The following is a 15,439-nucleotide window of genomic DNA, read 5'->3' on the forward strand; positions in this document are numbered from 1 at the left end:
CTTGAAAAGACATTGTACTTTGCTACGCTGTAACATGTACTCAATTTTACCACTTTTGTTTGTGAAATCGAGAATAGCCTGTTGCCAATAAAAAATGTTTTTTTTTAATTGGTGGCAAATGGTCTCCAGATGGATGTGGTGGAATAGCAAACTTACACAAGCAACATCACTATTGCATGGGAACTGGCTAATGCACAGAACTCAACTCTCAGGCTTTATAGCTGGGACATAAGGGATCTCTGTTCTCGGGTTGTGTGGTTAGGGGCCAGCATGAAATATTTTCCTCCTCTACAAGACGAGAAAGCAAAATTTTAATGTACCACAACAGTATACTCACACATGACAAACTATAGTTCTCACAGTATGGAAAAGAGCTTTTGTTGTACAAATAATCTTCATTGCACTTTGAACTATGATACCTGTTATAAGTACATACATCTGTAGATGCAAAAACGATGCATTACACCACAAGATACGGTTACATGCTTCTATGTACATATTGTGTGTATATAGAGGGGTATGCCTGCTACTTATAACTAAAATCAGCAGCATTTGTATATTTATATACATATGTTAATTACAGATATTTGAAACCATAATAAATGTATGACAAGCTAAATGTGGACATCAAATCATGTAAATATTGCCGCTTCAAAGTGCATATGCTTATTTATATAGAGGGGTTTAATCAATTAAACATAATTTTACCAAGCCTCATATGTATCTATTTATTATTTTCATTGTGCTATCAAAAAATCCCTTCTGTCCTTCTCTTACCTCCTCTTACCTGTCTTATCCCAAACCTTTCTGACTACTATGAAATCCCAAACATCCTTCTCAAACTTTCACCCCTCCTTTTTAGCCATTTAACCCAATTACCAAGCACGCAAAACCACTGCTTACAAAATACTTACTACTTCCCATTTTAACTCCATCCCTATCATTCTATCAATACTCCAAACTCCCCTTTTTCAAATCCAATCCTATCATTTTACCCCTACTCTACTAAATATGCATGAAATTGAGAGCACAAACCTAACACAACTAATGCACAAGAAAAAACGAAACAAACTGTACTTACATACTAACTACTAATCTTGGGTTCTAGAGTAACATGCTACTCTCTGAAAAAGCACTTCAATGCCTCATCAGGGGTTGGAAGTGCTATATAAATACATTTACAATTACAATTATTTGCAGGTCAGCCGCACTGCCAAACTGAACCTGAGACCGACCCAGAGTTTATCATACTGGAAGCTAGATTTACATTAGAACATCTAGGTCAGGGTACCATCTCTAAAGCTTTCAAGTAAGTAGAGTTAATTGCCCCTTAAACCACTTCGGGAACTAAATGGAAAATAATGTGGCTCCACTGGAAAAATCCGATTGGAGGGAAGCACTAAAGACCCTGAGAAACGTAGTCATTTCGGCCAGATTGGGATTGATTTAATTCTACTACTTACACATAATCTACCAGTCCTCAGCCAGGGTCTGTGTCATGGGGAAAATCCCATCACCAAATTCTAACAGATGTCATGGAAAGGTGGGTATCCTCTTCACGTGATCTGGGAATGCTCGATAATTAAACCATGTTGGCGATATAGCACAGATAACCTGGTTCAGGTCTTGGGCAGAGACTTGCCTGATTACGAGTTTGGCAGAAGGGTTACTCCATCACAAACATGACGGATATCCCGTCCGCCCTATTACGAGTTTCTTTATATTTCATTGGCTATAATGGAACTCGTAATACGTGATGGAGTAACCCGTCCGCCAAACTCGTAATGAGGCCCTTAGACTGATCGCCCAAATCAATGTTACTGGAAATATTGGAAGGATTTTGAGGAAGTCATGAGAAAGAACTATGATTGGCATGGGTAATTGAATTGCCACTCCGCCTAGGGAAGAATAGTGTCAAGCTTTGGATAGATGCTCCTGTACTGAAGAGCCACTGTATAAAACCAGAGGATACTCCCACAAGCACTATAAGACCTAGGGGGATTTGGTGAGACCGTTTTCAAATGGACCTTACTTGAACCAGATGGAGGGGTTGAACTGAGTCGAAAAAATTGAAACAAACTGCATACGATTTAGGATCATTACATTTTTAAGATTTCAAGGGGTTATCAAAGTGTGTCATATGTAATTGCTTATTAATTTAAACCAGTTATAACCACTAAAAACAGTGGGCACTCACTTGAATTAGAATTTTTAGGTTTTGACTTTCTTTCATGAATAAATTGCTGATAAAACAATGTGCAATGGTGAGGATCTGGGGATTTATGTAATACTGGGGCTGGGGCTTTTACCACCTAATTATGGATTAAATGTTTTTTTAAATGCTGCTTCTAGATCAAATAACTCAAAATAATACTGTCAGAAAAGGTGCCAGGTAATGGAACGTATAAGTCAACTGTAAGTTGCGCGTCAGGCTTTTAATTTAGTGACTAAGACATGGTCTAGTCATTGCCAAGTTGTCAATCATGAATGAAGGGTATTGGTATCAATAAATCAAGACAATATCATCGATCAGAACTAACATAACAAACAGAACCAAAAACGAAGTTCAGTGGTTGCTGGATAAATGTTATGTTAGTGTGTGTTGGCACTTTAATGATGCATAGTCCACAGTTTCATCTACCAATGAATCACTGGAGGATGGTGGAGGGCAGAGGTCAGCCGGATCAAAGGATTCCTATTGATTATCTGTTGTAAGAGTTATTTGAATTGGACTGTAATGCCTTAGAAACGTGCCTCTTGGTCATATAATCTCTGATAGATGGCTTCAAAACAGTTTAAATTGACTAACTCTGTCATCCACTTTTAGAGATAGTCCAGAGAATACTTTCCTAAAATGGAGGATAAATTTTTTTCTGCCTTTAAGGAAGACACCAGCCATTTCCTTGCATGTTTGTCAAGCTGTCCGCAAATTGAAAAGTGAAGAACATGAGTGGCTGACCAATGGGAGACTCAAGATTATGCCAAACTTGGTCCTAATAAGTGGATAATGAGGTTTTTTTCTTCCAGATATTGTGCTCTGTGTTACAATTAAATGTTGAGCATCTCCAAAATGTGTCATCCTTGCATAGTGCAGCTGTGTGGAGCCTGCTCAGCGACGAGTGCCAAAAGAATAATAATCTGAATTGCACGTACTTTTGGCTGGACCCCCTCATCCCTTTATTTATCTCCCTGACCTTGTATTTATTTTGTGAAGCACACCCAGGGCTCTAGATCCACAAGCCAAAGATGGGGAGGCATTAACTGTAACCTCTAATACAATAATGCTGATTTGTAAATATATTTTAAAAAAAGACATATAATAAATAAGAAGCATTATCCTAGTCCATTGTGATCCTGAAAACCTGTTGTGAATGTAAACCTTGAGGGTGGCATTTGGGCATTTCTGTTTTAATGAAATCCTGTGTAATCACGTAATTTACCAGCGCACAGTTTAGAGGTAGGTCTGGGTGTGAAATTCTGCTCTGCTCGCATAGTTTGCAGGGTTATCCCCACTCCGCACAGCACGCGGAGTTATGAAAAACTCCAGATAGAATAGCAGAGTTTTTTCCTCGCTCGCGCTCGCCAACATTAAGTTGGTGAGTACAAGCGAGGAAAATCTTACTCCGGACCACCTCCTGGTGAGATTTCTCAATCGGGGCAGTCGCTGATGGCCGCTACCACTCACATTGAGAAAACCTCCGTTAGCGTTGAGGAAGCTGCCGCTTGAGCAGAATATCTACTCAAATGGCAGAAAGAAGCAAGAATGGCAGACGTTCGCGCTGATTTTCCAGTGTGGGACAAAAACCCAGCGCTAAAAATCAGCGCAAACGGCACGGCCGAACGTACTCTGCCACTTGTAGAAATCTGTGTAGCGCAGCAGAGTTTTTGGTCACTTCACAGAGTTCTACATAGCAAAACTCAACAAACTCTGTTCCGGTCTACTTAAAGGTTAGAGCAGTGCCAGTTATGTGGATTCCCCCAAGACTGTAAATGTTGGTCAGGTGCAAATTTGTAAATTAATACATGCTGGCGTCCCCGATTTCAAGGCTCGGTCCCTGACCCTGCTGCTGCTCCTGCTAGCCAAGGGTGCTTGTCGGAAGACATCAGCACAACTGATTGTAATTGAAAACACTTCAAGATGCCCTTTAATAGTTACCCCGCTGCTCCTGCAGCCACCCCTGAGAGCCACGGAGAAACCCTGAAGGCAACCAAGTTGGGCGACCATCGGCCCTATGGTTGATAAATGGAACCAAAAGCTCTAGATGCAATATTAGACTATATTACACCGTTGCCTGTTATGCTATATAGTATATGCTTAAGTATTTTTATTGCACAAGTGTGAAATGAGGACGAATTAAGCATTTTTTTTAACTTACAACACAACTAAACAATCGGGTTCCCTTATGTGGAGATAGTGTTTGCTGCCTATTGTTTGTAGGGGCAAAGTTTAGATTAAAGTTACATTGTCGAAGTACTATCTACTCCTTGCATGGGGCTTGTGGGAACAACAATAAACAGTCTAGTCAATTCCTTTTTGGCTGCCTGTTAAAACGGAGTCCCCATTCATAATCTGCTTACACCCTTTTTGTATATTAAGACTTTCCACCAGATAGCTAGGCATGGCCCCCAGTGGCCTGGGGAGGGTGGATAGGGGAGAGAAAAAGACCCATTCTGAAACAGATGATCCACTTCATAAAGGTCTTAATAGTCAAAATGGATTCCCGCAGATTCCGCATGAGGGTCAAAGGGATGATGATTTCAGATGCGACTAGAGAGATCCTCTCAATCTGCTTCAAAAAGCTTCCAAGAGGATGTCATTCAGTAGTACTGGTAGTACTTCCAGTACTAGTCGCAGGACTCTGCAATGTGTTCTGTTTGACTTTGGTCTATGTGGCAAAGGGTTGAAAGCTGATTATCCAGTGGCTTACCCGGCGCTTAAGCAATTTCTGCAAGCAATTCTCCAATGATAAGCATTGGATTTTGTGCAACTCTCTAGGAAAGGGCTTTGAAAGGTCATTTGCTACTGACATGCAGGGCACTGCATTGATTTATAGGAGAGAGCCTCACATGGTTATTCCCTATTGGTATGCATTGCACCTCATTGATTTAAGTGGGAGAAAGTAGTGAGCTTGCAAAACTCTAGAAAACATGCTTATGAAAAGGAATGCTCTACAACTGCATAACCAAGGTAACAAGACAACCTACTAAAAATTGAAAATAAGCATTGGCATTGCCAATATGTTTGACTTATGAATGAAAGCGCCTTTTGTGTCGTTGAGGGATTTAGTCATTTATTAAGTCCGCATACATGCATTTTGTCACTTATCTTTGAACTCATGCATCCCTTGATACTTCCACTGAGTTGACTGGTTCTTGCGTTCACCCTCCGACTCAACCACGATAAAACACACACAACACAAAGTATGAAAGATAAATTAAAAGAATACAAGTAGAGAAAACAAAACATGCTGTCATCTAAACCCAGCGGCATATAATTGCAAAAACTAAACAAAACATAGCAGGTGTCAGTCTTGCACAGGTATTGTACACAGTCCATCGTTGTTTTAAAGTTCAATCATGGCCACGTCATTTAGTACAAATATGTTGGTTATGTTGGAATGGTAAAACAATGATACACTTACAACAGTGTATAAGTATATATATATAAGGCAAAGAAAACGTCTTTGGGTAGTGTAGCAATGAGACGAGGCGAACCCCTGAATGGTGCAATTTTCTTTTATTAAATACCCAACACCAAAACCGCCTTTACGTGTTTTAGCCCGAGAAGGGCCTTGATCACATATATGTACACCTTTGTCATGGCCGTTGGTGTGTTATTGACTCTGCTGGCCAAATAAACAAGTTTTTTTTGACAACAGCAATTCCGGAGTGCCGTGGTTTCTTGGGATTACAGGAGACGACCATGTGTATTTGAGAGCAGCGCACGGTGGAGCGCTGCATACATGGCACCACTGGCGATAAGGCTGCCCGGAGGAAACCCGCCGACCACAGGAGCATATATGTATATGTATATATATATATATATATCACCACAGTTCACCCCCTTCTTGGTAAGGATGTAGAGCCGCACACACAACACCTTGCTAAAAGCAATTTATTGGACCAGTAGGGCAGATAACCTGACGCGTTTTGTTCGCTCCTGCAAACTTACTCAAAGGTCAGCCCAGGCAGACAGGAACTATTCTCGGGACACAGTGGGTGTTTCTTTTATTTTTGCCGGCCCTCTAGTGGACAACCACAGTTTGTTGTTAGCCAGGCATGATGGACGATGTAGTCCCGTATTTCCTGTCAGCTGCGATTTTTCTTTTAAAGGTTGTGCCTTTATTGTTTCTGTGTCGCTGGACTGCTGTGAATTCCAGGGGTGTTGCTCCAATTGCAGTCCTTCATTTTCGGGCTGCTAGGAACCATACCAAACTCCAGTGTTTGGCGGCAGCCCATTACCCTAAAGTTCGTTTTATCGAGGTTGCAAGGTCAGTCCATAGTCGGGTAATTTCGGCGCTCTAGCTGGCTGGCTCTTGCGGCAGGACCAATTCCATGGGTGTTGCTATATATGATGTATTTATTACTTAATTATATTTTTTTTGGCAAACAGCTAAGCCTCTCATGCCTTCTGAAGAATTTCTAGCAAGAATTATTACAGTGCATACATCTACCTGTAGAGTTTGTCAAGAGTAAGTAACCAGCGCCAAAATCCTTCCTTACAAGGTAACTTGTGAGATTTCATATAATGAAATACCTATCTGTAGGCTTTAATACAATGTAATAATAACCAACCCTTAAATACATTAACATATGCTTCTCAAAATCAATATATCAAGCTTGTAGCTTTAATAGTAACCGTTTATAATAAACAGGTCAGACCAATGGCATCTGAAATATATTTTCCTAGTGAACCAACCAGGATTATAACTGTTACCTATCAATCAAAGAGTTCTTGCAAAGAACGACTTGTCACCTCGGGGAGTCTTCAGGCACTAGGTCCTAACACCCTTGGTCAAAGAGCCATGTCTTGAACATCTTCCTGAATTCTTCAAGTGAAGGGTAAGTGCGGAGGTGAAGGGGATGGTTGTTTCAGGACTTGGTTGCGAGGTTGGAGAAGGAACGACCTGCGCTGCGGTTCCGGCAGATGCAGGGGTGTGTGAGCCCCGGCGAGGGAAGAGGTGCGTAGTTCCCTGGTGGGTTGATGGAATGTCAGGCTGTAGTTGATGTGCAGGGCCGGACTAGCCGTATCAGGGCACCGGGCATTTTTCCTGGTGGGCCGCCAGGGACGTTTTTTGGCTCGGGGGGGGGGCGTTTTATGTTACCAGGGGCCAGTTTTGCATCATAGCTGCAATATCGCCTCACAGCAACAAAAGCGGCACAAAGCTATTCGCCAGCAAACCCCTGCCCAACCTCCTCCAGGCCAGCCGAGCTCTGTGCCAGGACCGATTTTGGTTCCCAGTCCAGCCTTGTTAATGTAGGTAGGCCCTGAGTTGTGGAGGGCCTTGAAAGCGTAGGTTAGGAGAGGCATCTTTTCTTTACAGGGAGCCAGCGGAGGCCTCTGAGGTGGGTGCAGTGCTGGTTCTCCTGGGGAGGTTGAGGATGAGTCTTGCTGTCTTTTTCTTGATGGTTTGGAGGCCTAAATGCTCACAATAAATAAGCTTGGCCTACTGGTTTTGTCATAAATGTTCTTAATAAGCAGTTCAGATTTATAGCAATGCGCATAACGTTTCCCAGAGCACCAACCAGGCATATATCTTGACACCAAAACCAGCCCAGACCTAGGGCCCGATGTAGGTCGGTCGGTAACGGCCGAAAATCGGTATTTTCGGCCGTTACCGACCAGTATTCAAGGATTGGCATGTAGGGGCACAATTTTACAGAATCGGTAAATTTACCGATTCGGTAAATGTACCGATTCTGTAAAATACCGAATCAGTATTTTTACCGATTCGGTAAATCTCAGATGTAGGTGGGACTCTTCTGAGTCCCAAAGGCCCTACAAAATCGGTATTTTACCACACAATCCTATTGTGTGGTAAAATACCGAATTCAGGTGTGCATGCACATGTGTGCATGCACACCTAGCCATGTGACAGACAGACATGTCCTTAGGGCATGTCTGTGTGCCACATGGCGCACATGCCTATTTGTGGGGTGCCAGAGGGTGTCAAAATGACACCCCCTGCACCCTTGCAAAATTCGGTATTTACCGATTCTGTAAATAAAGAATCAGTATTTCCCATTGATTCCTATGGGCTTCAAAGCCCATAGGAATCAATGGGAAATACCGATTCTGTATTTACAGAATCGGTAAATACCGATTGTTACAGAATCGGTATTTCCACATCTGGAAATACCTACATATCCACCCTTTAGATTTACCGATTTTTTATTACCGAATCGGTAAAATTCGGTAATTAAAAATCGGTAAATCTAATTTACCTACATCTGGCCCCTAGTATTTTAAATAGAAGCTTTTCCACAAGACAACCACCAGGCACACAATCATGAAATGTAGAAAAGGTATACAGAATTACAGTTGCATAAGCAAAATACTGTCTCTCCCAACAGGGCCTAACAAGGATTCTCACAGGGCAAATCTTCTATAACCATGGTTTATCACAGGGGGTAACAGCACTAAAACCCCTTTGCCTTCTACAGTAATATTTGAGATTTCATGTAACCTTATAGCTATCTGTAAGATTTAATATAAAATATAACACTTCACCCAAAAATCTCTATCAACTTTAACATACTATTTTCACCATAAATATGGCAGGTCTGCTGCCTTTATGGTAGCATTTCATAATAAAGAGATCAGGCGTAGAGCCGTAATCATTTGTTGACACCATAACCAACTCAGTCCTGTTGTATTGGGTATAAGCTTTGTCACACGCCAAAAGGTACAATGCAATCACTCATTTTAGTGGAAGCACAAATTAATTCAGCCTATTCAAATCATCTTTCAGTAGTACTGAAAGTTCTTTTTTGATAATCACATTAGGTCTGACGACAGCTGTGCTGTCAAGCTAGACCTAATAATTCATGTAGATTAGTGAGCCCTGGGCATCCCATATTGCTCTTACGCAGCTGCACTCTGAAATCTGAAGTTATTGATTGGAGCAGAAGGGGAGTGTGCTGGTACTGGAAAATAGCAATTAATTCCTCATGACTTCCTTCCTCCCATCTGTGCTGCTGCCAAGGAAAAACAAACACCGTACATAATCACCTTATCCAAGACACTTTAACAGTATTACAGGGCCATGAGTGTGCCCCCGAAAAGGCAAGCTGTATCCCATTGAAGCTTGAATTTCTCTAGACAGGCATACTTCTTCTGGCTCAAGCAGCTATAGAAACAAACAAAATACTCACAGGTATGCAGGGGAGCAACACTGTAAATAATCACCTTATCCAAGACACTTTAACCGTATTACAGTGCCATGAGTGTGCCCCCGAAAAGGCAAGCTGTATCCCATTGAAGCTTGAATTTCTCTAGACAGCCATACTTCTTCTGGCTCAAGCAGCTACAGAAACAAACAAAATACTCACAGGTATGCAGGGGAGCAATTTGTTTATGGAAGACACAACTTCTTCCCAATAAAACATGTACACCTCCCCACCGACATGTGAGAAGAGGCATAGCCCCTCTCCTGTACTACTCCTAAAAGCTCCTTTTTAGGTTGATCACATAAGTCCTGGTGACAGCTATGCTGTCTAGTCAGACCTAAACAATCTTAACCTAGATAATTTCCTCAGTGTGAAGCATTTATGTCATTATTTTAACATTTTGTGAAATTCAAATATACTTTAGTATGGGAAGCAACACTTACAACGCAACTTTTACAACGCACTACCTCTACAACGAAACTTTTACAAAGCAACATCCATTACAACGCATGCCATTACAACGCAACCATTACAACGCATGTCACTACAATGCATACCACTACAACACATATCATTACAACGCAGTCATTACAACGCATACCATTACAACGCATACCTACGCTATCCAACACTTACCCAATGTTGCACCCCCTGGAGTTAGAATAGTAATTTTTACCCCTACACTATCCAATACTTACCCTACTGTTGCACCCCCTGGAGTTAGAATAGTAATTTTTACCCCTACACTATCCAATACTTACCATACATGCAATGTAATGGTATGCGTTGTAATGGTATGCGTTGTAAATGTAGTATGCGTTGTAGTGGAATGCGTTGTAAAGGTAGTTTCAAAGAATTTCTTGTAATAGCATGCATTGTAATGGAATGTGTTGTAATGGATGTTTCGGTGTAAAAAATTCGTTGTAAAGGTATGCGTTGTAAAAGTATGCATTGTAACGACATACATACCTTTAGCATACCTCCATTCAGCAACCTCTTCACACTCTCCTCAAAAGATAGACCTTTACGTTTCTGCAACACACTGGTGCTGAAAAGTGCACAATGCCCTTAATAACAGCAGCAGGAGATGAGCTAGTTGGCCCATTCGTTGCTTTCGCATGCTGTTACCACCAGGTCCCGCCAGCTGATAATTGCCTGTGCAAAAGTGTGCCCTGCGGGATTAAAGCGAGTATTATAGCAATGCTAATTACAGTAAAATATTGTTTACATGAGTTTTCCCCCATTTTCTTGTGTATATATCATAATTGGGTGCAAAGATACATCCCATACTAGGCCAGCGCAAATATTTTTTGAGCTGGGGCGTTTTGACTCTCGTTCTTACCGCAAGGGTCAAAGTTAAACCATAAATCTAATTTTCTGCACGTTTCCACTAAAGATTCTGTGTGGTCGAGAGTACAGAGAACACACACAAACCAAAGGGCCTTGGCTTTCTGCTCCGTTAGGATTGCAAAGGTATGTTTTATTTCTGCATCGGACTTGCCTAGAATGTATCTTCATCTTCTGCTATCCTTGAGGTGTTCTCTTTTAGATTGCCACATGGTAACTTGGTCATATATTCCAAATAATAACAAATTAAAGCCACGAACTTTAAATATGGGCGTTGTGTTGTGCTTTTCCCCAATCACCCATCATCATGTTCCCTGGATTCCTAGTTTGCATCTTTTTCCCCTCTCTCTTCCTCGCCCCCTTCGGTTCCCTCTTTACCTCGACTCTTCTTCTAGTTCATTCCTCACCTTTACATTTGCACATCTCTCCCCCAGCTCACATTTCCTTGCTTCCCTCAACGATCTATATCAACTCTCTCTTTCTATGTCTCTTCTTTCTCTGTAAGATTCTCACCGCTGTCTGTGGACCTTCCTCCCTTAGCCTTCCCCATCTCTCTGCATCACATATTCCGATGCATACAGTCGCATACAAATATACTAATCAACGTAAAATACAAAGAATTAGACATTAAAAGCGAGCACACCACATTAAGCCCATAATTAGACGCATGTTCTATTCAGCTCCATCTATGGTAGCAATGAATTAAACTTTCTACCTTTTCCTCGAGCCACTGTTTTGGACCATTTCCTTTCTTTTTCTTGGTCTCTCACACTTCCCCGCCTCTCTATCCCTTCCGCATCACTCTTTCTACCTCTGTGTATTATTTATTTTTCTCCTTTCCCTATACCTCTGCACCTAAGCAAGCTCTTTCTGTCACTGTCTTCCTTACCTATTGTTCGTTCTCCCTCTGCCACAACTCTCTCTCTGTACCCTTTTCATTGACTACCTCTTGTTGAGTCCCACTGTCCACCTCACCATTGCCTGTCTATCTGACCTTTATTTACGTCACCTATCTTTACCTGACATCTACACCATTCTCGTGCCACTAATCTCTTTCTCACTCTCTCTGTCGCTAGACATCCGACTTCCCTCTCAGCCTCACTCTCGTCTAACATTCTGTAAACCATACCTATTTCAAATTCATCTCTCTACCTCTCTCTGCCTCTCTTTCAAGCTCTCCTCTTCTCCTAATTTGTTCCTTTTAGAAAGCAGTGCTTGAGGTCACAGCATGGCTAGAAAAGTAGAGTATCAGAGAGGAGGGGATGAGAGAAGGGAATTCAGAAGAAATTCACTAGAGGGAAAGATGTCCTCCCAATAGTATTTTGCAGAATGCCTGTTATGAAGCACGATATATGTACTATTACACAATTAAAGCAATTGTAACAACAATTTCAAGGCCATTGTGCGTGTGTTGTTTTATACAGTTCTGATAATGTCTCTTTGGCATTATTTTTCCTCAAACGAAGGAATGTCTTTTGGTTAGACTTTAGATTCCATGTAAAACATTGTTAACAGAACACAAAAAACAACTCAAGATTGACAGATGAAAAAACTGCCTTTGTTAATGCATGTTTTAGACATTGAAGTAATAGTCTTAGCCTGAGCCAAATAAACTAATCTACTAGTTATCCCAAGATCCCATGTTGGTTCTATGCAACCCTTAGTTTACTTCATGATCTTCCAAATATATGGGGTGGTTATCTGTCAGAACATCGAGCACAAAAAAATTGTGCTACCAGAAGTATAGATTGATTATTCTTATCTCTACATCATTACGGTATATACAAATAGTCACGGTATAAACGTGTTAAGCATAGTAAATCTATACTTAGGTATCCTTATCTTTACAACATTTTGGCAGACAATATTCTGGCTGTGATATTGTAGAAACACAATATGTTCTGGAAGTACACCATTATAGACTCAAACCATCTAAAGCCCAAATCTGTAGGATCAGACGAACATCGTGAAGATTTCCAAATCTCCTTCCATACAAAATATCTAGGCAAAAATCAACACCAACCAAAAAATTAATCATCGATTTTGATAGTAAATCCCAGACCACATGCCTTTTTCCACCCTTCAAAAGGATCCGCCACTCGCCCAAGTGAAAAAATTGATTTAAAAAAATTCTGTGCCTCCAACCAGTTGATAGAACTTTGTGAGGCGTCGGGGATCAAGGACTATATTAGCAAACCTGCTCCAGAAATCACAACACTGATTAATTGCTCTCTGTCTCAGGATGCTGTACTAGATCCTCTGAAACAGGCCATCGCACTCCTGGTACTCAAAAAGCCTTGGCTACACAATTGGCCCCACCAATCAGCCACAGCCCTAAGTTAAACCGCCTCTTCCCAAGGATATTCTTCAAAGTGGACTTCAACTTGGAGAATTACAAGATGCATAATGATGCTAGCCGAGTTTCATTGTGTCTGATAAAACTGCGGCCAAGGGGCACAGTGTTTTTCCCTGAACAAGGCTTAAACTATACATTTTGCTTGACGATAAGTTGGTACCCAAGGAGCTACAAACGAGTGCAGTGTTTGCCTGCACAGTGAATGCTGGTACCAGGGTACTCGGTAGGCTGAAAAGCTAGTACTGGGCTTGCTAGTATGGAGTCCAGTGGGTTTTGAAGGCCCAGAAGGAGGTCATTTGGGCTAGTGGAGGGAGTCTAAAGGTGAATTCCATTGAGGAAAGGCTAAAGATTTACTAACGCTCAAAGTAAGATTTGGATGGATAGCAGGGATGATTTCCTGATACTTGAGGGTCAGCAGACCAGCTCTGATGGCTGGCTGTAGCACTCTTTGAGGTTGTGTGAGAGGCCTTAAGAGAGTGGAGGAGACCCCAGAGGCTGTGGGGCTATTAGAGGAGGGCGTATTGTCTATAAGGGTTGCATCGTATGGGCTGTGTAGGCAAGTAGTGATAAAGTGAGGGTCAGCTATGGGGTTTTTGGAGTTCAAGTAAGGGTCTCACAGAACAGGGTATGGGTCTTGTGTGTCCTCTTGAGAGCCTACAGAAGGATACTTATGGTGGGCTCAGGGGACGTTAGCAGTGCCTGGGGAGAGTGAGGCCAAGTTGGATTGGTTTGGAGGTCTGAGCACCAACACAATGTCTCTGAGCCCTGGTCGGGCGGATCTGAGGGTCCGTGATAAATGACTATGAGAAGGTGAGAAGCGAAGTATCAGCTGAGATTTTCTTATGGGATGGTATCGCAGTGCTTAAGGTATGATTGGCTGCAGCTTAGCTTGGGAACTTGTAGGGTTTGCGGTGGTCTTTAAGGGTGTCTTAATAACGGCTGGCTGAATGTTTGAGGGCCGCATGAGGGTCTAGGGCAAGCTGACGTAATGTCACATCCACCTAAGGGAACATCAGAATCAACAGACAATGTGTGATGGTGAGCTTAGGTCCCAATTTAACATCTGGCTGAGGGTGACGGGATGACCCTTGAGGAACCATCAGTGGCCAAATAAGGAGCTCAAAGGGATGTAAGAAAAAACACTTGGGAGTGGTTGGCACATAGAAGGGTTCTGACAGATGAAAGAGGAGTTCTGCGGTGTGACCGAAGTCCCAGCTGCAAAGCATGTCCCAGCCCTCCAAACAGGCCCTTGACCCCATTTTCCCTTCTAAATATGTTGGTAAGTGCACAAGGACCCTGAAGCAGCCCTCTGCCTCTCCCTTCAGGGTTAAAGGGCACTCTAGCAGAGCCCCTTCTACCACACTTGCATGCAATTGGATTGTGCCCCCTTCCTGGTGCCCCCTGTCACACGTGTTGCATCTGTGAGATGAGTTTGCATTGCTGCTGCTGCTGTGCTTGCTGTGCATGTGAGGAGAGTGTTCTATGCTGTACCCCGCCTGCCCTTCTCTATGGTTTAGGGGAAGCTGACCCTGACACTGATGCTGCGGTGCCTCTTCTTTATGTGTTGGAAAGACGTGCACTACTACTGACTCTGCGGGTTTATCCTGCTATCTTCCAATATCAAGCTTTTCAGGAGGTTATTCCAGTTGGTCAGGCCTGGACAACGTTTTACGTACTGAAGTTGGGGTAAATATAAATCTGAAGCCCACTGTGCTAGATTCCTGATTCACATCCCAAAGCACTCCAGAATGTTACTACATCCCCAGCAGGTGCGGGCCCAACGGCAGTGACTGGGCACCACCTTCCTGTCCTAAGGAGATGAAGGCCCTGGGCTGTCAGTCATGGATTCTGGGGACAAACATCAGCATGTTGGAACTCTGGGTCTGTAAGCAGGCCTTGGGTCAGTCAGAGACTGGGAGTTCCTGGCTAAGTGAGTACAGCTGAGTCATAATCCAGCCAGTAGGCTAAAGGTCATTAAACAGAGCTTGGACCAGTCTCAAGCCGGCAGAGTCTAGGCCCGTGAGTGGGGCTGGGGCCAGTCACCAGATGTGAGCCACCAGGTCAGTAAGGAGGGGTGCAGCTGCTGATACTCAGTGACCTTAAAGAAGAATTTACTGCAGTTGGGGTCCTCAAACAGCAGAAGCTAATTTCCTACTATCTACTTTGCAGACACGAGCAGGTATGCAGAAGTCCAGGATTCAGGACGACCTAGCACGGCCCTCAGGAGGTTCCCCTACCGACCAGCAGCCTACGCAGGTAAGTTTAATGACATGCATTCCGAAAAAGGGGGAGCTGGGACCTCAGCCGTTCACACTGCCGCTGGTACCTAGAAGGATGGTGTGTAAT

General features: G+C 42.7%; 1 protein-coding gene across 3 annotated transcripts in view; it reads left to right on the forward strand.

The window, feature by feature from the left end:
• Nucleotides 1–15,439, forward strand: part of EMID1 (EMI domain containing 1) — a 451,838-nt gene that overhangs the window by 192,453 nt on the left and 243,946 nt on the right. For all 3 annotated transcript variants that reach the window (XM_086951002.1, XM_086951000.1, XM_086951001.1), the window contains exon 4: nt 15,263–15,349. In XM_086951002.1, coding sequence (XP_086807128.1) covers nt 15,263–15,349 — 87 coding nt within the window. The remainder of the gene's footprint in view (nt 1–15,262; nt 15,350–15,439) is intronic.

The sequence above is a fragment of the Lissotriton vulgaris genome, unplaced genomic scaffold, assembly GCF_964263255.1.
Source record: "Lissotriton vulgaris unplaced genomic scaffold, aLisVul1.2 SCAFFOLD_852, whole genome shotgun sequence".
Taxonomy (NCBI): Eukaryota; Metazoa; Chordata; class Amphibia; order Caudata; family Salamandridae; genus Lissotriton; species Lissotriton vulgaris.